This window comes from Pelecanus crispus, chromosome 5, assembly GCF_030463565.1.
Source record: "Pelecanus crispus isolate bPelCri1 chromosome 5, bPelCri1.pri, whole genome shotgun sequence".
Lineage (NCBI taxonomy): Eukaryota > Metazoa > Chordata > Aves > Pelecaniformes > Pelecanidae > Pelecanus > Pelecanus crispus.
The window spans coordinates 80,443,315-80,468,859 of NC_134647.1; the positions used below are offsets into that span (position 1 = coordinate 80,443,315).

Below are 25,545 nucleotides of genomic sequence, written 5' to 3' on the forward strand. Positions count from 1 at the left end.
CGAAACGCTCCCGCGCCCGAGCCTGACCGCGAGGGTCGATTAAAGAATTCCCAATGCTTTCATAGTGCTGCCTGAGCCAGGCCGCCGTGCCCCCGGCCTGCCTCTTCTGCATGGCTTGCGGTCAGCTGGAAGGAGGTCTGACTGCTCCAGAGAATGTGTGCGTGGAGAAAAACATCCTGAAGGAGCAGGCACCGGCGCGTACAGATTCCCGCTGGAATGCGCAAGCGTGCGCGGGCATAGTCGTTACCCAGGTATGTATGCGTATGTGGAACCGTAATTTTACGTAGCCTGCAGTAGCGCATAAAATGAAGATTAGTACTTCACCGCCTCTCACGCTTCTTGTTTTTATCCGTTCTGACACTTTTTAGCTTTTTATTTCACGTAAGAAGCGTGGAGCAAGAGATCAGCACTCTTTTCATCTCTGTCAGCATCCAGCCCTTGTTGCGGAGATTGTGATGATTCAGCCATTGGACGAGTTGCGCGTTTGCTAGAAAGAGTAAGATACTACATTTTACGGTTCGGAAACAGTAGAGTTTATCCATCGTTATCCTTAAACTACCTGCCAAGGAGCGAGGCCCTCCACTTGGCCTACGAGTCAGGATCAATGAACTCTAGAACTTTCTGGAGTGGTTTGACACCGCTGCTTTATGGGGTGACTTGTCAAGCGTCCGCAACGTGACGGCTGTGCGCTTGTCTCTCAAGTGCACAAACACAATAAATCAAACACGTTGCAATTCTGCATCTGTCTGCCGTGGTTTCTCTGGCTTTTTTTTTTAACTCTTGTTCATTCTGAACAAGTTGGACTTTCCTGTATCCCTACCAGCCTTGGAAGCTGAATGTTTCTTTCTCATTTTTACCCAAAACTTGTGCCAGCCACAGATTCCAGTGGTTATTGCATAATTTACAAATAAAAGATATACTTTCTAGCTACCCTTTGCCATCTTAGCATCTGACGTAAAGTGATTCTTTCTGATTCGTGTCTCGCGGTTCTACAGATTATGTTTGCTTTTCTTTACATCAGTACAACATGTAATTTTGCAGTTGTTTTAAGCAGAGACTATTAAAAACAGCATTACCATGGTAAGCTCTTCCACCCAAATGAGTAAGCTCACAAAAATATCTCACTGCTTAATCATTGTTGACATTTGGAAGCAACAAGGTTTTAATTAATAGTTCTGTTGATGATGCATGAATTTTAAAAATTCATTTTGCTTTCCACTTAATTAGCTACGTAAAACTAACAATTAGGGACAATAGAGATGTGAGTCTCTAAATTACAGAAGAAAGAGGAAGAAAGCACCACAGTCCTTTTTCAAAAAATATTCAAAAAAAACCCTATTATGTTAAAACAAGACAGTAAGTTCTACAGGCAGTTTAAATACTAATTTTGTCTGTGGTGATCTTTCCCCTCTTCTTCAGTGAAAATAGTGTCAGTGATGTAGAATGTATCCCAGGTTGCCACGGGGGGTGTAGCTAGCAATTGTTTTATTTAAGGATTTTGTTTCCAAGGCTTTTTTATATCTTCCCTTTGCCCTTATTTTTCCTACCATAAGAAGTGTTAAAAGTACTGCTTTTCTTAGGCATTTTATTCAGAGAAACAATCCTGGAATCTTGGCAGCAGAGAGTAATATAAAAAAGTTCAACTTACTTTCTCCTTTTCGTGTTATTTCTTCTGTAAGTACATACTTCCCCTCCTTATATAGAATTCTTCTGCAAGGCTGTTTAGTGAAATTCCTGAGCAATTGACCTAAACCCAGTAAAGTTGGAAGGGCCTTTTTTTTGCTAGGCAGGTTGTTTAAAAACAAGGAAAACCAAGAGTGAGGCATACAGGGAAATACCTGTTCTTTGGATTAGAAAACTGAGGATCTGAGAGTTCCTTGGACACAAAGCAAAGATCCTGACTTTCAAGGAGTCTAAAAAGCTAACCAGGGAGTGTGCCTCGTAAACTCCTAGAACGAGTGCTGAAGTCTTCTTACTCATTGGGCATTCTGCTTGCATAAGGAGTATAGCTTTCAAGTAGTATCCACAGCAGATTACAAGGCTTGAGGGAGGAGTCGGGAGTCTGGCGAGACTGGTTAAAATAACTATTTAAAGATTGAAGCAACAGTCTGCAACCTAGTTGCCATAAAGTTTTGCTGTTTTTTTTTTTTTCCTTTGTGAAAATTGAGCCCATGAAGATCCCATTTGCAGTATAACACTGCTAATTATGTCTTTTCTCACTAGGACACAGGTGTATTTGTTTTTTCTTTTCATCATGGCAACTCCCTGCTCACTTGATACAATGTTCTGGACCAGGGAGACTTCAGTCCAAGAACTCTGAGAGTCATGGAGCAAGCAGGTTGCTCACTACTCATCCAGCTGTGTTGCATGCTTGGTGATCGACTCCCATCTGTCAAGTGCCTTGAGAATGCTTTGTCTCAGCGTCAGACGTGCATGTGAAAGTTAATATGAAAAAGTAGGAACTCTCCCAATGTTTAGCACGTCATGGTCACATCAGCTAAATAATGTGAAGCGGGTGAAGTGGAGGACTTCTGCGAGGAAGGCAGTGGCTAGTGCTGGATGCTGTTCTGCAGCTTGTAAAATGAATAATACTGCAAAGTGAAGGTGTAACCTGTTTATTTGGGAGGAAGCAGTGCACTTGCCCTGAAAAGTCATTTGACAGAGAGTGATGCAAGGTAATTACAAGTAATTACAAGGGCTCTCTCTGGTACCTCTGCTACCGATGCAGGAAGTTAGCTTTGAACTTCTTTACTGAAGGAGGAATAAACTATGCTCATTCTTAATAATTTGATCACTGCTTTCCAAAAGAAAACTCAGAAACTCTTGAATAGGAAAAAATAGTTTTTTATAGAATGGTATAGTATTTTTTTCCATTTACCACTTGTAAGACAACGTTCCGAAGAAAAACCTGCTGCCAGACTTCTTATGTGTGACTGTTCTCTGCGGAAGCTTACTAGTACACCTGATGCGTGTCCCCTTTGAAAGTTACGCTGGTGAGTACTAAATGGAATTGAGGAAAGCTCCCTCTCTTTGTGTTTCAGTTTCTTTTGACTCCAATCAGAAAGGCTGCAGTTGGCATATAAACAAAAGTGGTTTTTTCCCTGAAATGAAATGTGGGCAGCTTTGGCTACCTGATGGTCATTCACTTTCTGACATTCCACTTCCAAGTGAAATAACTTTAACTGTTAGAGAGTCTTCCCATGCAGCTGCAATACACCTTATATTCATGACTTCTTAACTGGCATTTTGAATAATTTATTTTTTTTCTTCCAGTTATGAATTCTAAAAGTAGACCTATGAACAAGAGCGGTTGTACTGTTGTTTTCTTAAATGAGGTCATTTTGCCTTGTTTTGGCTTAGAGCGCACCTCTGCAAACAGTTGCAGCAGCACGACTGAGGGCTAAACTAGCAAAATGGTTGGTGGAGTTGGGTGAGGAAAAGGGCAGGAACCTCGGAGTCAGGCTTTGCGACTGGAAAAATTGTAGTGTGGAACCATTTATCATGTTAAACCTCAGTCATGTATTAAATGTATCTAAATATTCTTCTTAGCTTCTGCACAATAATTTAATAAGTGATTTGAAAAACAAGATATGCTGTATAAGTAAACTTGATTTTCTGCAGAAAGCAGATATTTCATTTTAGGTGCTGCCAGTGTTTTTAGAAAGGTAAAGAGCAGTCATACTACGTTCTTTGATTAGAGAAAACCTGAAGAATTCTGACTGGGTTTCTAATGATTCTTCTTTAATATTAGAAATGCAAGCTGCATCTGGAAGACTCTAGAACATTAAAAACATTGTAGGTGGTGTAAAAAGTTCTGCTGTTGGGAAGGAAAGGGATTTTTAATTAAATCAGTGGACTAGAGGATTGGGGATCAGCTGGGGACGAGAGGAAGCAGGCAGCTGATGATAATACCTAAGCTACTGGCTGATCTCACTCGACGGCAGAACTAGGATGTTATCAGAGCCAGTCTGTGGCAAAGTCTGTCCCTTTTAGCAGCAGTTACTTTCAATTACCTTGGGCTAAGTGCAGTTTTACTTTCTTGTGAGTCATTACAATTATAGGAATGTAATCTTAGAAGTCCTGATTTGTATCTGTAATCAATAACATCTGTAATATTTATGTTAACATTACAGTTAGTGCTGTGCTTCCTGGTATAGCAGCGCTTCTCATATATATTTAAGATGACTCTCATCTGTTTAGATGGAAAGATAGAGCATTTGCAAACACTTAAACACTGCTTGTCCTAAATAGCTAAAAAGCTGGAACCAAATCCCTCAAATAATGAGATTTATTCTGTATTAAAATTGAATTATTTCTCCCATTGATGTTTGCTGTTCTATATACCTTAATTTCCAGTGGTGTGCTGTGGTGTCTAACTCTGCCGTCAGTGAGAGACAACAAAGTGGTTGTGAGTTTACACCAACTCAATAAATAAGGTATCCTTCCCTCCCACTATTTAATGATTTCCCTCTTTCTGGCAAGGATAAGTTCTCTGTATATAGTCTTCGGAAATGGGGGAGGAGGGAGGAGGTTGTTTTTAGAAATGTGTCTGGGTCTAAATACCGTGGACAAATTTAGAATCAAAGTAGCAATTTGTCGGGAAAATGTTTTTTTCGAACAGGCACGAGCCACGCTGCTAGCAGATGTTTCTTCAGCCTCCTACATCTGACAGCGTGGCTAGAGAGACGGTGCGTGTAGCTGTGATGACACAAGGTTTGGTAACTGTTCGGGTGCATTCTGAGCGTCATTTTACGAAGCAAGAACATTTGTAGTAGATAGCATGTTTAGGGAGCGGTCCCTGTAACATAATGTAAACTAATGTTCTTCTGTCTGTTCATAAAGCCAGGAGAAAGAGATTATTGTTTCACATCTTAAAAGTGCTGAGCGTCCTGGAGGTCAATGGGTGCCTCTGGCCACTCAGCCTGTAAAAATAAGGCCTTTTTTAAAAATACGCCTAAAAATAGAGTTGGAGTCTGATATTACCTTCCTGGAAACATATCTTCAAATCTGTTTATAATGTAAAATGAAATTCGCAGGGCATTTGGGGGTTAGGCTGTAGGGTTCTGTACATATTCACTGCTGCTTTCTGACTGGGGTTTTCCTGAGCTTTCCACGGATCTGTAAGGAAGATGAGGAGAAATGCACATGTGTTTAGCCTTGCCTGGATTCCTGCTGTCAGAAAACTGGCCATTGCTTGTGCAGGGAGATAGCCTGGCCTCATCCATCAGCTTGTGTCGGTGCATACCTCTGGCTGGAAATCAGGTCGTTGGGGGGCTGCTGCTGTCAAGGAGGTTGTAGTGAGGTGGGTGTTGGTCTCTTCTCCCAAGTAAGAGCGATAGGATGAGAGGAAATGGCCTCAAGCTGCGTCAGGGGAGATTTACATTGGATATTAGGAAAAATTTCTCCATGGAAAGAATGGTCAAGCATTGGAACAGGCTGCCCAGAGAGGTGGTGGAGTCACCATCCCTGGAAGTGTTCAAAAAACAGGCAGACGTGGCACTTTGGGACATGGTGTAGTAGGCATGGTGGTGTTGGGATGATGATTGGAATGATGATCTTAGAGGTCCTTTCCAACCTTAGTGATTCCTAGTTTTACTTCCATTAAAAAATAATCCAGCCACCAAGCCAGGAGGCATGAAATTGCTACTCTCCCCTTAATTGGTTTGGTGGTGGACTTGGTAGTGTAGGTTAATGGTTGGACTGGATGATCTTAAAGGTCTTGTCCAACCTCAACGATTCTATGATTCTATCTTCTAGACTTCAGTACTCAGCCCGCTGCATTCTCAGGCTTGAGGAAAGCCCCTTTACACTCTCTCCATCCTCTCCTTATGAGCATACAAAATGCAGCAGAACCGATACCCTCCCCTGTAAAGACAGGTTCCTGAGTTGAAAGTGAGGACAGTTTTCTGAGCTGTTTAGCTTTCTAAAGGTCTAGCATTGAATTAATGACATGCTGGAGCTGGAAAGAACTGGCCATGTTAAAAGAGAAGAGATGATCTGTTCTGGTTTTGCTCTACGCTGTCTTTCATTTTCTTTTCCTCCCATTTTCCTTGTGTCTTTACTGCCTTTTTCTTTAGTTGTATTTAAAAATATGTCATTTATTGACTATTGTTTTGGGGATGCTGCCAGGTATGGCTGTAGGTTTGGGGATTTGTCCAAATCCTGTTAAAGTAAATTGAATGTAATGACTCCACTAGCTCTCAATGGAGATAAATTGAATACTTCGTTGAGTTTGCAAGGGCTGGCCAAGTTATCTCAGCATTTTCATTTCTGTACATCTGTGTATAATTCTCGCAAGACAAAATATTAAAATTTTGAAATCTGAAATTCCGTCTATTGCTTCTATCTGTTTAGTTAAAAATGTCAGTCAAGCACAGCAAACCATGTTAACAAAAAGCTGTCACAGTTTGAAGTCCAGCTATAGCCAATATAACTCGCCTTCTGCACTACATTTTAACAGTCTTTAATTATGTGATAACACAAAATTTTAAAACACATAGCCCTCACATTTTTTTCATCAACCACAGGTGATGTGTAACACTGTTCTCTCTATGCTTGACAGTACAAGAAATGTCCTTGCCTATATTACAGCTTAAACGAATGTTAGGAAATTATACACCATTTGCATTAGTTATTGTGAATTTAATGCATTGTTAAGGTGTCAAGAGAATTGGTCGATTCCTGTTGTTGTGAATTAAACAGTGATAATGAGACAATTGCTTAGAGTTAAGTTATGGTATTAATTATTTTGCTGACTGATGATTAATATATTACTGAAAAGAAAAAAAATGTTATTCATGTGGAAACACTCATGAGTTTTCGTGGCAGCTTCTGATTTACTAACACTGACCAAAGACAAATGAATACTAGAAGTAATTTCCAAATAGGGATCTTGTAAGTGATTTCATATTCTTTTTAGAATACTTTGAAGACAAACTGTATTGTCTTTTTGATCGTACCTTTGTGTTTGAGGACTGGTACAATGGTAAATATGAGCAATTCTTAAGTAAGTAAGAGTCAAGTCAAGAGCTTGTATAAGCCTCAGTTACTATTGTTATTTTTTAAAAAAACTATTTGAGCAACTGTTTGTAAGGTAAACTGCAATCACCTTTAAAGATTACTGTACACACAAAGAAAAAAAAAGTTTGTTCAGAGTGAAACTGAAGAGTTTCTGCCCTTGACTTGTAGCCTTCTCCCTTTGTTCTGTATTTTTGTAGTTAAGAATCAGATCACGAGAAGTCTTGATTCCTGTAACTTCCACAGTGGTGACGGAGAGGATGAAGTACTGTGTCCTCAGCCAGATTATTTTGTTTATTGTTACAACAAGCGGGAATTCCTTGGGACAGGCACTATGCAAAAGTCAGATGAAAAAACTGTCCCTGTTTTAAGGAGATTTATTGAAATATGTATTTTTTTAACGAAAGATCCATTGCATAAGGTGCAGAGCATTACCTGCTCCGGCACCTGGCTTCATGTATTTTTCCCTAGGATAACTTGACATGTAAGAGTTTGTTCAGTGCCCAGACGCCCTGTAGACACGAGCATCAAATTTGCTGAATTCTGAACGCCGTGGACTTACTGCAGGGTATGTCTGGCACAGCCAGTGAATCAGAGATGTCCTGTCCAACACTCGGTGCGTGTGCGTGGTGTACGGTATGTCCAGAAGACATCTGACTTGTGTGCTGCAGAGCGTGGTGTTGGACTAGAACATCTCGGTCTGCGTATGTGCAGGTACAGTTGCCCAAGATAGCCTGAATCTGAAAGTTCCCACTTTCGGTGGGGAGATTCCTGTTTCCGCTGGGGCGTGATTTCCACGTAGAAAAAGAGGACATCACCAGAGGAACTCCAGATGTGTAATATCCATTATTCCGCAAATCAAACAAACAGGTGCTGAGATGTTGGCTCTTTAAGCAGTCCCAGGAGAATTATTAGAGCAAAATGCATATTTGTACAACAAAATAAATGTGCAACACTGGGGAAAAAAAAAAAAAAACAAACCACGATGATGTGATTAGTGTATATTGCAATGCGATTTTCCTGCAATTTATTCAGTTACACAATCTATTTGGTGCAATTCACAAAGAGACATTTCAAAGCTGTTCGTAATGTTTGCACCATACGTTTTTATGGTGAACCTCTTTCACCTTAGCATTTTTCCATATATACCACATATACAATTAGGATTACTTTTGTATTTTTCTTTATTTTTAATGATCTCTGGTGCTTTCTTTTTCATGATCTGTTGTGGTTTGGCCCCTGTCGGCAACCAAGCCCCACACAGCCGCTTGCTCACCCTGCCCTGCGGTGGGATGGGGAGAGAATCGGAAGGGCAAAAGTAAACTCGTTTGTTGAGATAAGAACAGTTTAGTAATGGAAATAAAATAATAACAATAATAGTAATAAAAATTGTAATGAAAAGGAGAACAATGAGAGAGAGAAACAAAACCCAGAGGGGAAAAAAACCCAAGTGATGCAATTGCTCACCGCCCACCGACCGATGCCCGTCCCGTCCCCGAGCAGCGATGGCTGCCCCCGGCCAACCCCCCCAGTTTCCATACTGCCCATGATCCCATGGGATGGGATGGCCCTTGGGGCAGTTGGGGTCAGGGAGCCTGGCTCTGCCCCCTCCCAGCTTCTTGTGCCCCCGGCAGAGCAGGGGGAGCTGAAAAGCCCTTGCCTGGTGTCAGCACTGCTCAGCAACAACTGAAACATCCGTGCGTTATCAGCATCATTCTCATCCTAAATCCAAACCACAGCGCTGTGCCAGCTGCTGGGAAGAAAATTAACTCTGTCCCAGCCCAAACCAGGACATTATCCTTGGGTTTTATATTAATTTTTTTCTAATATCTGTAGATACTTGAGTATGTTAATCAGAGCGAGTGTTGCTCATCAGCAAAAATGTAGATGGTGTTGAATAGTGTTATTGGAAGTGGAAGCCTAAAAAAATTCCTCACTTGATCTGAAAGGCAAGCTTTCATTCTGTGTTTTAGCACTGGTGTATTTAAATATACTGTTCCTTCTCCTTTTATATCTTTCTTACCAGGACCGCTGTCTTAGATCAGACTTTCTTACCAGAAAGTAAGAAAAGTTTGGAAGTTGCTGTACAGAGCGTGGTCTCCTTCATATGACTAGAATTATTGCCCAGAGGCACAGAAATCTGCCTGTATGAAATCACACGCAGAGAGGGGGGAAATCGCTAGGCCTGCTGATACCCATGGAAACTGAGAATGAAACTCTAGGTAAGGAGCCAGAATAGGGCCAATAGAAAATTTGAAAATAATGACTATTTACAACTAGTACTGCTAGAAGCAGGGTCTTTGCTAAAAGACATTATTAGCAGTAAAATAAAAATGAATAGTACATTCTGGGGCTCCTAAATTGACAAAATTAGGACATAAAGTATCTTTCCTCTTGAAACAATGTGTCACACCGCTTTAATCTCTGCCCCAAAATATGAAATTAAAAAGCCGTAATATTTAAGAGATACCAATTTTAAAATCACTTTCTCTGAAAAATATGTAATTGTTACAAGTATTATTGAGTACGCTATTTCAGAACTACATGAAAGATAATTCTTTGTTTTCTTATTCAAGGTTTTTTTTTGATGGATTTCAACAGCATTTAGACATATGTGAATGTGCACCAGGTTTCATTGTTTCCTTGTGCCATGAAATCATTTTCCTTCCTTGTTTCCTCAAGGCTTTCACAGATCAACAAAGGATGGAAAAATCGCTAAAAACAATAGACAAATTTTTGCAAAATCTTAAAAATTGACAGGTGCTCAGAGGAAACTATATTGTCTGAAGAAACTACTTACCCTTTCCAGGTGAATATATCTGCCACTAAAATATCTTAATAAACCGTTTTTTCCGCCCTGTGGTGCGTGCTGAAAGAGGCATAGCTAAATGCTGTGCAGCTGCTGTGGCATGTGCCAAAGTTTAGGCTGGTCTAAGCGAGGCTTAGAAGCTATCTTTAGCATACAGATGAGTGATACTGTCCCGAGCGTGCGCTCCGTCTTTTTACCTGATGTGCTGGCTCCTGACAATCCGATGCTATCGTGTAAAACAAAACACCTGGTATCAACAAGCACCGTTTCGTTCTCGACTTGAATTACGCTGAGTTTAATTAACAGTCTGAATATTTAAAAAAAAGCACGTTGCTTTCTGACCCTTTGCGTGTTGAATTGTGGGGAGATAATTTGTTTGGTTTTAGCAGTGCTTGGCACCAATTTCATGCTTTTCAATTGTGTGCCGTTACAAAGTACATCTTCTTTCATTTTCTGCGGTTCTGACATCATCAAATCCCAGTCACTACCCCATTCTACAGCGCTCTTGTTGCTAAGAGCCTTGACTCGCACAAGGCAGAAGGAAATATGTGCATGTGAAGAAAAGAATCTGGTATTACTTCAAGCTTCCTCCTGCTGTTTCTGGTGTGTTCCAGCTCGGAGATTAGGGAACCGAGAAGTCCTGTTAATCTCGGAGCTCTCGGCTTTAAGCCTTTGGGAATGGAATGCTCTCTAGTCTCTCAGTTTGCTGATCCCCAAGATGCGCCCAGGTGCGGCTTTGTTTACTAAAGAGCCAAGGACACATTTCACAAAGCTGCAGCGCTGCCTCTCTTATAGTCCTTTGTGCGGGCACATCGGAGGATGGAAGATGCACGGAGGAATGTGAGGTGGACAAGGAAGGCAGGCAGGGGAGGCTGGCTGTGGGGAGGAAGAAAATAAAGTGACAGAAAAGGAAAAGGTGATAAGAAACTAGAGGATAAAGTGGGAGCGGGGGGGAAAAAGAGGAGACAGAATGACCTGGCAAAGAAAAAAAGAGACGGCGTTCCTGCGAGTTCTGCGGATCATGCTCAGCACATCTGTCTTAATGCAGATTGATGTTTTGTCATAATGCTGACATGGTGCATCGGTGTAGCGGTTTGTAGTGCAGCACCAGAAGCTCACAATGTGCTGTTTTACAGGTCCTCGATAGCTTCTGGATGGTTATAATCGGGACGGTGATACCAACAGAGAGGGTAATGCTGCAGGTGAGGTGTAAGTAGATGAAAGAGAGCGTGTGATGAGAGAGAAATGGAGAAGAGAAGCCAGAAAAACTGGAAGAAAACTGAAGAAGGGAGGCTGAGATGCAGGAAGAGGTCAGGGACCAGACAGCTTTCCAAAAACAAGCCTTTGTTCCGTTACTGCGAGTAAGTACTACCGGCAGAAATGCTGTTTCAGATGGGGAGGTGACAGCAGCTAGGCAAGCTAAACTAACCGATCTAGGATGAAAAAGGGAGGGTATGTTTAGAGCAAGCAAACTAAAGCAGGGCAAAACGAAGGTATCGTTTAGTACGCTGCTACCTAAAAATGTGACAGGATACGTTACAGTGACCTGTGCTGGAAAGGGAAGACTCCCATTCGGTAGCGCTCGATCTGAGTAGGTATAACACAATATGCACCAACACGCGAAACGTGTCTGCTGTTTGGAGAATGAAGATAACACTTTTCCTTCAGGGAAGCGTACAGCTCAGCAACTGTTAACTGGGTACATGCACAGTGTTTAAAAAAAAAACAAGGCATGCAGATTCAGTCTGGTTTTTCCATGCAAATTTTGGGGGTGGGGAGGGAGGGAGGATTTTTTATAAATGGAATCTTTTTTTTTTTTTCCTTTTTCATTCACCATTTTCCTGCTATTTTTCAGCTTTTCTTGGCTAAAACCAAATTCAGATCCTTTCTTTTCAGTCTCCTCTTTTCAGTTTTGAGCTTTTTGAATTAAACGCTGCAATATTAGCTGCGTACAGTTACTGTGATTGGACTCCACGGGTGGCCTGAGCAATTTTCAGACAATGGAGCTGGTTCTTTTCTCACTCGCACCAGTGTAACTCGTTGGCTTCAGCAGAGTTACTCTTGATTCACAGTGTTGTGAAAGGAGAATTGTGCTTGCTCTTTCATATGTTCTTTCATCTCCGTGATATTTTTGCTTACATGTATAATTGATTTTCTGGGACTATCTCCTGCTGCTGACAGGTAGACCTAGGAGCTTCCTAAGATGGAGATTAAATTTAAGTGTTTTTTAGGTCACTGAGTTCAGTCCACTGCTGCTACAACACCATGTTATATAATTTCTTTCATAAACTGATGAGGCTTTAAACATTCATTAAGACCCTATTCTTACGACAATTGGTAAATTCAGACAGAAAGGTTAGTTACGTCCTGTGTAAGTTCAAAACCACAACTGAAATAATTTTCAAATGCTCTGGAAGTATTTTCCTTTCTCACATATGCCTCACTTTTCAGTACAGCAACCATGAGAAATCTTCATTCTTGGCAGAGGCAGGCTCAGCTCTGAGAAAGCACGGTGCTGAAATTACAGGCGTACTTAGGAAAGGGTACTGTGTCATTTTTTTATTCATGGTCACATCCCTCTCGCAGATTTTGGTGGGAGTTACGAGCAGTCATCTGACAACAAATTTTTACCATACCTGAAGTGCCACCCTGAAAGTGAATTACAGAAGGAGAAGGGTATGGAACAGTTGTGTACAACTTGGCTGAGGATGGATTACTGCAGACTTCAACTTACTTACGCTGGGCTACCTTCTCTTTACCACCTTGTCGTAGCAGACCCCCTCCATTTCAGGAGAATTTGTTCCTCATTTATGGAATTTCTGGGCCTAAGTGGCATGACACTGAAAATCATCAATATAAACACGTTGTTTAATTGTAATTAAAGCATAGATGAAAGGCAGAGCCCAATTTTTTTATTACATAGTATGAATGTGATGATTCAGCTGAAGCCAACAGACTTATGCTGTTATCTGCGCATGCTACTGTGATACCTACATGTCCTCCCTACCTTCCCTATGGTCTTTCAGCATATGTGCCCCTTGTTGACACGGGAATATAATTTTATTTTTCGCCGTGTTTTCCTAAATCTCTGTTCTACACCTCACCTTAGCGAGCCCATTGCCCGTACTTCCCTGCTGAAGTTTAGCTTCAGAAGTTGCATTTGTTGCTGGGGAATTTCTTGACAGTTACCATTTAGCGGTGGCAACTCCGGTTTGCAGCTGCTGCAAGACGGTGCCTGCACATCACGAGGGAGCGAGGAAGAGGTGTATTAGCTGTGAAAGCCAAGCTGTGGCTACTCTATAGCAACCAGTTGGCATGATACTATGGTGACTGCTTATTCCACCCTTTGGCTACTGTACTTCTGATGCAGAAATATGTGCACAAGCTGCATCATGCAAGCACAGTAAGCCTCTTACTTTTAGGACTTCGGGAAATGCTCAAAGTAGTTGTGTGGTAAGTTCATGCAACACTTTGTAGAGTGGTAGAGGACTCTCTTGGTTTTGTTGGAGTTGCTTTGCACATGCAATACAGGCCTAGTGTGTTTGCTCTGAGGATCTCTTTGGGATTGGTGGACATGGGACATCCAAGGTGAGGCTGCTGCACATATGCAGTAACATCCAAACCGATGAGATTATTAGCTACCAACAATCCCAGATATACAGGCAGTTCTCAAAATCTTTCTGGAGAACATTTCTGGTTGGAAAAGAGGACAGACAACCAATCTAAAGAAACCGGGACTTATGGTAGCCATACAGAATCATAGAATCGTAGAAACATTTAGGTTGGGAAAGAGCCTTAAGATCATCCAGTCCAACCATTAACCTACACTACCAAGTCCACACTAAGCCAATCAAGGGTAGACTAGACTAAACCATGTCCCAAGTGCCACATCTGCCCGTTTTTTGAACACTTCCAGGGATGGGGACTCCACCACCTCTCTGGGCAGCCTGTTCCAATGCTTGACCACCCTTTCCGTGAAGAATTTTTTCCTAATTTCCAACCTAAACCTCCCCTGGCGCAGCTTGAGCCCATTTCCTCTCATTCTAACGATGTTTACAGGCCTCCCTTCTACTGCAATGCCTTCGTACCCCCATAGCCAGTTCTCTTTTATCTGCAAACTCTCTTTATCAAAAAGCTGAGAGAGTCCCTGCTGTATGCTCACATGGAGAGCAGCTGCCAGCCAGCAATCCCCAGTGCATCACCATTCTCAGCTTTACAGTCAGCAGCACTCAACCCAGCATGAGTTGTTGGGCTTTTGAAAGACGGCATTGCCTCTGGTCACGACCTGCTGCGTGCTCGACAACGTGCTGATCATGGGCCAAGGTGAAAGCAGTGAGGCAACTAGTCAAACTAGTTTCTTTCACCCACGCAGCCCTCTGGGCCGAAGGAATTGTTTGGTAGGCTGTGTGCTACACAAGCCTGATACGGAGGTTCAGGGAGAGTCTGTTTTGTCTTCTAGGTGCTTCCTAACCTGTAAGTGCATAATGGTGATGGGTTATTTTGAGGCTTAGAGCTCTGATAGGTGGTCTCTGGCAAAGTTATCTGTTCAGTTTAAGACACTGCCGCTCTCAACTGTCTGCTTTACCCTGCTGCTAGGTATTGCCACACTTATGGTGGAGAACTCCAGGTCATAGGCTGGCATATTAAAAAACGACCTACTTTCATTGTTGTGCTCTAGTAGAATGATCATGACCTCAGGCAGCTGGGAGAAATAACATCTTAAAACAAGGCAGCTAAATCTGCCAGAGCTTGTTGTTCAGAGCCTGTGGTTCTTAACCATGAGTAGAAAGAGTCCTTGCCTGTGCCTGCAGGCCTGAGGCCAACCATTCCTGCCTTCAGTGCCACTGCAGATCCTCTGTCACCTCAGGAGTCCATTGCTTGGCCATATGGAAGACTGTTGTCATCATTACAACAAGGGGGCAGGGAGTATGTATAAAGAAACTTCAAAGCCAGTGATACTGGATTAAGCAAAAAGTGAGGGCTCTTCGTGGGAAGGTAAATTACTGAAGAAAAAATTATCGTAGAACTTTTCTAGTTTATGTCCTCTTGAAAGTGGTTTATGATCCCACCATGCACTTCTTAGGTTTTAGCGGCTGTTCTGTTTCACTAAAAACTGTAGGCATCACCAAAAGTAGGCTGAAATCTTCCTCTACATGAGGAATAAAATGATACGACATGAGAGTAAAAGATGAGGTTTTTATCCCAATTTCACTAAGAAATTGTGTTGATATGATTGCTGTCTTTATTTGTCCACCTGTTTGTTTCTGGAATGGAAGAAGATCGGAAGCAGGAATGGGGTCTCCTCCTTCACTCATCTGAGAACATCTTGTGGAATTTTGTTAACAAAATTCAGTTTACAAGCTGGTCAGCCATAAGACACAAGTCCATAGGAGGTCAAACTTCAGTAGTTCGGGTATTTACACAAACACTTAGCCAGCACTTGATTTCTGCTCAGCAACGGCTTAAGCCGAGATGGCTTGAAACGGTTACAGACGCTGGCGGTGCGCCCTGCCCACCTCCTACAGGTTACCATTTCTACAGCGGGGATGGCTCAATGCCTCATTACTCAGTACCCGAGTTTCTGCGTTTCGCAGATCGGCATACTAAGGGAAGCCAACCCTGGTTTCTGTTCAGGCTTAAGCCATAGGGTTGCTGCCGTGGGAGACGTCTTGCAAGAGAGATTAGTGTAGACAGTTGGGGTAGATGATTTCTTCATCAGCCGACGCTTAATCTGGTGTGAGGTACGCATGAATACCTTCAACATTATGTTCTTTGAGAGAGGAGAATTTTTAAATTATTGATCTGAAAGATCAGGAATCCTTAATGGCAATGGAAAGTTGAGGTGGTTTAGGATGCGTATGATAGCAGAAGCATGCCGACGGAAGTAGAAGCATAGTCAGAGCCCTGACCATCATGCTTTCTAGTTGGTGAAAAACTAAGGCCGTTCATCATCAATTTGGTCAACATAATTTTGCTTCTCTTTGATTCTTACATACTATACAACAGTTCAAAAATGCAAAATGAAAAATAGTCTGACAAAAATCACAGCATTTATTTTAAAAAATAGCAAGTAGCAGCAATACCTGTTCTCCATATGATATTTAACTTTGATTACTTGGCAATTTGTACAGATGCAAAATGCAAAATACTTGTACCGCAGTCCATTGGCATCATTCGTCCTCTCAAAGTCCTTCGTCAGTTTAAGATTTCCTTATGAACAAGTCTGATCTTTGAATTCCTAAGAAAAAGTCAACAACGCCAACAAAATACTAGCGAAAGCCACCAGTTTGCAGTCCAGGTTAAAAAAATCTCTCCGTGTATCCGCAGGAGATAAACCCAAGAGGGAATGAAGACAACTCCTCTCCCGTGTCTCCTCCGAGGTGGGTTTCGCGGTGGGCTTGGCAGCGTTAGGTTAATGGCTGGACTGGGCGATCGTAAAGGCCTTTTCCAACCCAAACGCTTCTGTGGTTCTGTGGCCGCGCTACCAGCGGCCCTGCGCTGTGCAGTGCCCTCCAGGAAAGCGCAAACGGCTTCCAGCAGGAACACCGGCACCGTTCCCGTGATGTATTTACGATTCATCCTAGGATTCTATGTGTTTTAGGCAAGGGGGCGATTTCAACCAAAGGCGTGGCGACCCCCGTGCTGTTGGAAGGCGAGATGCTGTACCTGGCAGGCGTTTTCCCTCCCGCCGCACGCAAGGCCTTCTCGGCCCTGTGCGTTTAGCAGAATTCGGGGGCTGCGGGGCCCGCCGCGGTGCCCAGGCGGCAGGAATGGTTGGCCTCAGGCCTGCAGGCACAGGCAAGGACTCTTTCCACTCATGGTTAAAAACCACAGGCTCTGAACAACAAGCTCTGGCAGATTTAGCTGCCTTGTTTTAAGATGTTATTTCTCCCAGCTGCCTGAGGTCATGATCATTCTACTAGATCACCACCCCGGTGCCCGGGCCCCCCCCCCCCGGCCCTGCCCGTTCGCCCGGCTGCCGGCGGGGGCGAGGGGCCGGGGGAGCGGGGCGGGCCGGGGGAAGGCGCCTTCTCCTCAGGGGCGGCGAGCGGAGCCCGGCGGCAGGTGAAGGCGGCGGCGGCGGCGGTTCGGCCCCTTTAAGGCTACGCCTGCCGTAACCCGAGCCCGCCGCAGCCCGGGCCGCCGCCGCCGGAGCATCCAGCGCCGGGAAGGGCCGTCCCGTCCGCTGCCGGGAGGGGGGCAGGCATGGCGGCGGCGCGGCCCCGCTAGCCTCGCTCCCAGGTGCGGCGGGCGGCAAGGAGGGGAGGGAGGGGGCCGGCTGGGCGCCGAGGGGCCGCGCGGCCGGGGCTGGCGGGGCGGCCCCTTCCCTCCCTCACGACGGGCCGCCCCCCCCCCCCCCCCCCCCCCCCGCGCGTTGCCGCCCCCGGGGCCCGCGGGCCGCAGCCGGCGGCTCTCGCCGCTCTGACAGCGCGAAGTCCGGCGGCTGCTCCTCTCCCGCCGCCGCGGCGGCTCTCTGAGGCGGCTGCCTGCCTCCCTGCCCGCCTCCCTGCCCGCCTCTCCGCCTCCCTGCCCGCCGTCTGGCGCTGCCGCCGCGGGCGGGAACGGCGGGCGCCTCGGCTGACGGGGAAAGCCAGGTAACGCCCGGCTTCTCTCGGCAGTGAGCTCTCGGGGTCCCTCCGCGCCCCTGCCCCTCGCTACATCCTCCGAGTTTGTCTCTTTGCTTTGTTTGTGGGTTGTTTTTTTTTTTTGGGGGGGGGGGGGGGGTCCCCTCTCCCTGCTTCCCGACTGCAAACTTCTTGCAGGGCTTGAGGAAACGGGCGCTGTGGGTGAATGAGGCAGAAGCCCACAGCTCGCCCTGTTCACCCCGCCTTTGTAAAAAGCCTCCTTCATCTGCTGGTCGCTCTGGTATCTCAGGAGCAGAAAGCCAAGCGGAGTTTGGGGTGTGAGTAGCCTTAGCGTAGAAACGAGAACGGCTGAAGCTGTGAGTAGCTCGGAATTTTGTTGCGCGTCTCCTTCGTGTCGCCCAGGGAGCTGAGCTATCAAACGCGGTGCGGCTGATCGTGAGCCCCAGAAAGGACCATCCAGAACCCACAGCACAGCAAAACTCGAGCGCGGCAGATGTTTTATTACTGGGCTTATTGTAAAATGTGCAAACAGGCGGTCGTCCCGCGTTGCTCTTTTGCAAATCGAGCGTGGCGAGTTTTACAACGGTGGGATTTGGCTTTCAGTTTTAAACGGATCAGGAGAGCGTAGGGCTGAGCGGGATGTCCTGGTATCGCTGTCGGCTTTAGGGTGTAATCTTGTTTGGAAATTGATCCAGCTCATCTTGAAATCCAGCCTTGAAGAAAGGGCGGGCCGCGGGCCTTACACCTTCCTCTGCACCTCCTTGCTATGTCTCGTGGCTATACGGTTGCATTTCGTATTTTTGCGATGTGAAAAATTGATGTGGAAACAGTGAAATGAGAACAGAAATGCTAAATGCCGTTGACGGTACAACGCTTGGTAACTCTTCTGCTCCTTCATCCCCTTTCAGTAAGCGCCGACTTGTTTCTGCCAGAAGTTCATAATGGTTTCATATTGGGTGTGAATCGATGTTGAGTCTTAATATTGTCGGGTTTTTTCTTTTAAATTTCAGGTAGAAACAGAAAAACGGGGAAATACCACAGCATGCTAATAGCAGATGAAAAGAGTGTATTTTCAGTTCTTGCTGAGTATGATTGAAAAGCTATGTTATTAGCTTTTTCAAAATTACTGGGGTCAATAGAGCAATTTGATACTGCGCTAGAGATGTGTAAGCAGTACCTTGCTGAAAATTGTTAGTTTCGAGTGTTTGCTGATATTTATTTACCTAAAAACTACCTGGAAGAGCTGCAAGAGTGAAGTTCTGATCATTTGTAATTACTGCCTAGCTGAACGGTTAAGACAGTAATTTTGGGTAAGCCAGGAAAAGACCACTGCTAAAAAACTTAATAGTGAAGAACCAGCCTGGATATACTATTTTTTCCTTGAATTACAGAGTAGTTACAGTAAACCTCCCTCCCCACCCAGCCTGCCACTAGCTCACAAACCGTATCGGCTGACTGAGTGGTAATCAATGACTATGCAGTTTGGGCGGTAAAGTGTCTGCTCATCTATAATCCATGAAGTTCTGTGTCTCGATCAGACTTCGCTGGGCAGCTGTAAGGGGATACTGGGGCAGAAAAACACGGTGTAGTTGAAGCCGCCTTTGGCTTACTGACTTTGGCCATTGTCCTCAGGGCAAAGAAATCACGTGTAATCAGAAGCTTATGATGTTTCTTTTAAGTGATAAGCTTTGGTGCCACAATGTGAATGACTTTTCTTTCAAATAAAAAGACAATCTGGTAAACAACAGCTACTTTTCACGTTAAACGGGGTATAGTTGAAAACAACTTAGAGATTGGAGAAAATATTTATAGCTGAACTGCTCTGCCATCTCACATGGATGTCACATCTCACATGTAAACACACTGTGTTTACACCTGGTCCTTGAGTTGAATTAAAATACAGTGCTCTTAATTTGCCTAGGTAAAACATGAAATTATTCCTGGACTTGGTACTTAATGTACTTAAACAGCATCTTGATAAGCATATAAGAAATCACCTTCTGAAATCAGTCTTGCAAAACTCTTACGAGGATCTGTGAAACCAACGGCAGAGGCTGGGTGACAGGTTCCTTCTCTACCTTTTTCCTTCGCGGGCAGCATGGTTCTGTACTTGCTGCTAAAACTTCTGAGAGAGAGAGGTACATAATACTTTTGAAAGTCAGATCGTGCACTTTCCACGCAAGTACTTTTCTGAAAATGAATTCCCCGTACAGGCTCCTGAGAAGAAAGATTAGCTCTTCTAACATGTTTCTTGCAAGGGACAGTTGGGAGGTTTTTTGTTTAATTCCATAATCTCCTGTACTAAAATGAATACCTGTCACGCACTGGAACATTACTTATCTAATAAAATGTTCTGGTACTAAGGAAACAAAACAGAGCATGGATTTCTTTTGTCCAAAGGATTATGTCAGTGTCTTTGAAACTCAGAGGTACTAGTATAGTCATTGCAGATGAATAAAATTGGTAGCACCCTGAGAATTGCTACATTTTAGTCAAAAGGATGAAGTAGGTGTGATTGATGTTCAGTGGTTTTGCTGTTTTTCTGAAGAGAATCGCCTTCAACATGCATTTTGTCTTCCTTCACTTTAGGAATTAAACCAACTGATATTTTTTTTTGTTGTTGTTGTTTTTTTTTTTTTTTTGTTTGTTTTGCTTATGTGGTCCAAGAGAGGACTTGCTTACTACAAATGAGAGGATGTAATAACGAAGTTTTGGCCCTGGGAGTAGAATCTGGAATGGACACAGTGCAGTGCTTATCAGTGGGTTTAAACTGGAAGATATAAAATTGAATTGATGGTTTTATTCCTTCAAATGGAAAAATTTTAGAAAATCAAGCTTAACACCCATTGTCTGTAGTACTTTAAATTGTGTAAAAAGCGCATAAGATTTGATTTGTATTTTGTATCTTCTTGGTCAGTGGAGGCAAACGGAGCAGTACATGGAGAACAGTGTGAAAAGTACTTGAGAGAATACTGAATTTTCAGGATAGTATTTGAAATTGGAAGTTTCAATAGACTAACATTAAAAAGTGTGCAGCACTAGTACGCTGCTGAACAAGAACAGGTCATCAGATAAACAGCTGCAACAAACCAGAGTTTGTTGCAATGCACTGCTGCGTGTGTACATTAAAATTTTAGTCTGGAGTAAAAATGCACTTATGAACTGAATCTTCCGATCATCCCCATTTACCGGCCTTTGGTTTGTGTTGCATAGCTGTCCCAGAGCACGCAAGCTGGATTCCTTTGGGGTTAAACTGAGCAGGAAGATAGGTCCGAAGAGCACGTCAAATATGGTCTAATAACTGCGGAGTCCCTAGGACAGGATTAAGGCTGGGCTGAAACAAACACTTGAAATCTGTACGACATGGATGCAGGCTTCACTCAGCAAATCTGCTCTTATTTGTCCTGCGTTCTGCTTATGTAGCTGTAGCTTTTACTGTGGGTACTAGTCAGAGGACGTTTTCAGATACTTCGCTTTCTTTTTTTATTTTTCAGTTCGGGGGGGAAGAAAAGGAAAGAGAAGGAGGGGTAAAAAGTTTGAAGTCATTGAACCTTCTGCTTCTAACTCTTGGAAGACAGAAGTATTTTTTTTCCTGATCTATATGTAATACACCCTTTGTTAAAGTTCTAAGTTTAAATGCAAACTGTGTTTCAATATACTCACCATTTACACCACCAAGTGAGAATATTGTACTTAATTTTTTTAAAAGTTTTACCTGGTGGACTTCTCTTCCTATTTTTTCCCCCCCCTGAAGTTCAAGTTTCTTTCCTATCTGCAATGCAGATACAATTTCAAAAAACTAAGGCATGTTCCCTCATTGTATAATGCATGTGAACTGGAGGTGGATGTAAGGATTTGTATAATTGTATCAGTTTTTGCTGACCATTAGGTTTTGGAGTAACATCAAATTATGTTAGCCTCTAAGTCTTCATTTTATTTTCAGATATTTTCTTCAGTAAAAGTAAAATAACTGACAGCAGTTATTTAAATGGCTATTAAAATCATTATTTAAATATTTTAAATGAAGCCATTTGGCTTTTTCCCCCCCTTTTCTGTTCAACTTAATACAAATGGACTTTTTATGAGTTTGCAACCTTTGCCAGCCTCAGAATATAAAATACTTCACAACACCATCAAACCAGAATTGTATGTCAGAAGTTTGTGGCTTCTGGGAAGAATATCATTCTGTCTTGCAAAATACTGGCGACTCAGGAGAAATGACTGAAGCATTTAGAGACTGGGTGTTCCTGTTTGGAATTGTTTAGCTATTTATTTAGACCTCATGAAACAGCTAAACATCCAGCACCTGGACAGTGCATTAGCTCCTTATGATAGGAAGCTTTTTGGCGTGCCCTGAAATTGTGCGAGGTTTAGACTTTCACGTGAAGAAGAAAAAAGCTGAAATACAATAGCCTACATGTTATCACAGAGAGAAGCCCTCAACTGTGAACAAAGTGCAAATTGAGAACTACTGTCTCTGTAAAGTATACAAACATAAAGCTGCAGTGAGGCTACTCCTTCCCGAGGCTGACCTGAAAATCTCTCTACTACGCTTACCTGATTTCATTGTTGCTTTTTAAAACCCCGTCGGCAGCAGTCAATCTGGTAAGAATGAGATGAGTTTTAACTTTGGAGCTTCTTGGGACAGGAGTGGAGGCTTCTGAGCTGGTGGTTGCACTGGTCGGCTGTCCTCCCTGCCCTTTCTGTGTAGATAAAATACACGTGACTTTAGGCAATGAAAATGTATAGTATGCAAATGTTAAAAAACCCAAAACCAAAATGCAACTTCATATGTAGAAGTTTGGGGATACTTTTATAGTATTAGGACTTAAGTAGAAACGTTGAACAGGATGAAACTTTTAGTGAATAGTGTTTCCGTTGATAAGTTAGCTGTCAAAAACACTTTCTGTGGCTGCTTAAAATAGTTAATTGGAGAATGGACTGAAATTACCTTCTGCTTCTCTTCACAGGCTGAAGAACAATGGCTTCCTTCAGCAACCTGACGATTGGCATTGCTGCTGCCAGTTTTACTGTATTTCAGCTCCTGTTCCATGTTTTAAGTTCTTGGGTGTCAACACGAATAACACCTGGTTTTAACAATCTCAGCCAAAAAAGGAAGATCGAATGGAATTCAAGGTAGTGTTCAAAACAAACTACAGCTAATGACCTACCTGAAATTGTCAACATCCGAACCACCTGAGTGTGTATATACATAAAACTGGAGAAAATGTTACTAGTTAAACAGGTGTAAAGGTTAGAGGGACGGCTCTAGGCACTTGACAAATTCTGCGTGTAAAAAGCTGAGGCCCCTTCTTGAACACCCAGCATTACAAACACTTGTACATGAAATGCTTTGTTAGATAGTGATGCCCAAGTGAGAGTCAGTAGAAAAAGACAACAGTGACTGGTGAGAGGTATAAGCTGAAGTGGATTAATTTTAAATGGCTTCTCTGTGACGCTTATAGTAAAAAGAGGTACAAAATTCCCTTCCCTCAGACATGCGTGAAAATCAAAACTACTGCATTTATTGCATGATTTAAGTGCTAGTCTATCTCTGGTCATGCTTTTGGGTGCAAAGCAAATTGCTCTCTGTTCTCCCGGTGCTACTACACTGCAGCCTGTTTTATGCAAGTTACAGTTTTCCAAGAAATTTGATGAATCTTTGGTGTAGTATTGGAGTGAGGCAGGGTGAGACAGGTATGTCTGTGTGTTGGTGGGGAAGGAAACTGCAAGAAGAGAGGAGGGAGAAGCTGTGACAGACCCAGGGTACGCATTCAGGAGGGAGCTGTGGAAATTCCATCTAAAAACCTTCCTCACTCCCTTTGTGTTTCTGCAGTTCCGTCACTGGGATGGATCCACCTGCATTTCACTTGTCTCCTCAGGCAGAGCGCTGTTAGAAACTTGTTTGACTCTGTGAATCTTTCCTGGGTGCTTTCCTCTCTTTTAAGCCATGAAGGAAATACAGGGTAGCAATTGCAAATGGGTGATCACTGAGGTTTTATTTGCAATATACTACTCTGAGAAGGTGTATATATAGTACACGAGCTTCTCCGGTTGAAATGAACTGATAAGAGTATAACTTTATGCTCGAGGAGCCTATTACAACTCTAAAATATTTTTCAGGTGTTTCTCAAATTTGAAGCTCAAATTTGTGTACTGTATGGCTGTTGCTGCACTCAAAATGCATTAGTCGTATTGCTGTTCCTCCTCAGTGCTGTTTAAAAGCAATATCAGGTGGATACTTTTAAAGTTGTTTCCATTGTTCTAGGCAGCATTAGCAGCTCAAATAGTCTTGCCCTTCCATTTGGCAAACGTCCACCTGCAGCATTCTTAAAGGCACCATCTTCTTTTCAGTTCGATCTTTGAATAATTACCTACCTGCCAGAACAACCTTGTAGGATGCCAGTTCATGATATCAGTGCCAGCTTACGTTTATCTCTGTTACAATCGACAATAGAGGCAGACGGGGAAACTAAACTAAGCTGTTACCATGTTGGAGCTGAACTTTTTGTCTCTAAGCCACATCAAGTGACCCTTGAATTGCATAATAGGCTTTCTGAGAACTTATCCCATGCCTGGTAGCACTATGCTAAATTGTGGTGCTTTGCATAATAACATATGAATTGTTTCACACATCACAAGTGTGCTGGAAATAAGCTGCTCTGTAATCTCGGCGCTACTTTGTAGTACAGTGTTTAACTGCTGAGGTTGATACAGCACCCCAGGCTGTGTGCTTTTTTACTTCTTTGCACATTTTTTTCTCAGGGTTGATAGCAGGATGTAGATTTCGGCACACGGATGAGTCGTGGACCAGTGCTACGTTCAGTTCTGGAGTTAGAAGGCATGAAACGCAAAGCGTGGTTTATCAACAGCTTGTTGATTTTTACACCTGAGGAGGCCATGAAGTGAAAGAAAGGCTAACTGTGCTTGTGTTTCTGCAAAAGAGCGACTGTTAACTCTGCTGACCAAACACAGTGTTTTGTCAGACTGCCTCATCGCTCCAGTGTTTCACCAAAATGAAGAGACGCCCCGAGGAGTATCTTCTATGTTCAGAGAGTGTAGATGGAGGTGTATGGACCCTGCAGACAGCTGTGCGGGTAGAGAAAGTTACTATCTCCGAGTAAAATGAGTTGGGTTAACTTCACCGATTTCAAAGTAGATGTTTGTTACTTTGTCCTATATTGAACTGGTGTAGGGAGTGCTCACACAAATGGTTCTGTTGGCAGTCCTGAAGGAAACTGGCACAGAGGATGGTTGTGCATTTTTATCAGCTCAGCTGGGTCTGGAAGAGGGCATCTGCCTGAAATGAGCTGTAGCATTGAAAATGTACGTAGTTTGGAGGGTTTTGTAATCGAGCATTTGAGCTGCAGCTCCAGACTGTAGTTCCATACTGTCAATTTGTTCATTCTGACCTTCCAAGAATTAAGAACCAATAAAGTAATTGCTTCTGGAATCTTAAGTATGCAGATGCTCAAATTGACTTAAAAAACTGTACTTCGACACAGACGTAGTACAACTCTTTAATTTGTTGTGTATAAATTCCTGTCGTCTCTTCTACAGTACATGTTTGTACTGCTATTACGCAGTTGTGAAAAAATACATATATTCAATAACAAAGGAACAAGTATGCAACTTAGCAGTGCAACGTTTTTGTTCCCAGTTTCTTGAGGAGTTAAAGGATGCAAGCTTTGACAGTAATTTCAAAGAAATGTACTGAGCTTGATAGCTTGACCTAGATTCCATATTAAAATGGAGTGCTGCACTGTTTCCCTTCTTCTGTCCCCTTGTCTATGGAAAAACCTCAAAGTCCAGAGTTAAGGAGGAAATATGCTTTTTTTTTTTTTTTTTTTCTTCTCCCCCCCACCCCCACCCCGCCCCCCCTTTCAAGTGCTGTGCATGTGTGTAGCTTGTATTCTAAACACTAAGGTTTGGATAAACAGCCACTCCTGAGACAAATTGCAACTGTAAGCTCCTGAGCTATATTCTAGGACAAATTTTACTTCTTTCAGCATTATCTTCTCCTAAAGTTCAAAAATCCCAAGTATTTCTCAAACACTAATATTATGTGCCATGCTTTGTTTTAAAAAGGAAGCAAAGTTCCTAGCTCTCCGGTAGTTCTGTGTTGCAAGAGTA

At 43.1% G+C, this 25,545-nt stretch overlaps 1 protein-coding gene across 1 annotated transcript in view; it reads left to right on the plus strand.

The window, feature by feature from the left end:
* The first annotated feature begins 141 nt into the window (after window positions 1-141).
* Window positions 142-25,545, plus strand: part of TLCD4 (TLC domain containing 4) — a 41,837-nt gene continuing 16,433 nt past the window's right edge. Inside the window, exons 1-5 of the mRNA XM_075711238.1 lie at window positions 142-251; window positions 369-496; window positions 2,224-2,993; window positions 4,357-4,436; window positions 22,383-22,548. Coding sequence (XP_075567353.1) covers window positions 22,394-22,548 — 155 coding nt within the window. The 5' untranslated portion in view covers window positions 142-251; window positions 369-496; window positions 2,224-2,993; window positions 4,357-4,436; window positions 22,383-22,393. The remainder of the gene's footprint in view (window positions 252-368; window positions 497-2,223; window positions 2,994-4,356; window positions 4,437-22,382; window positions 22,549-25,545) is intronic.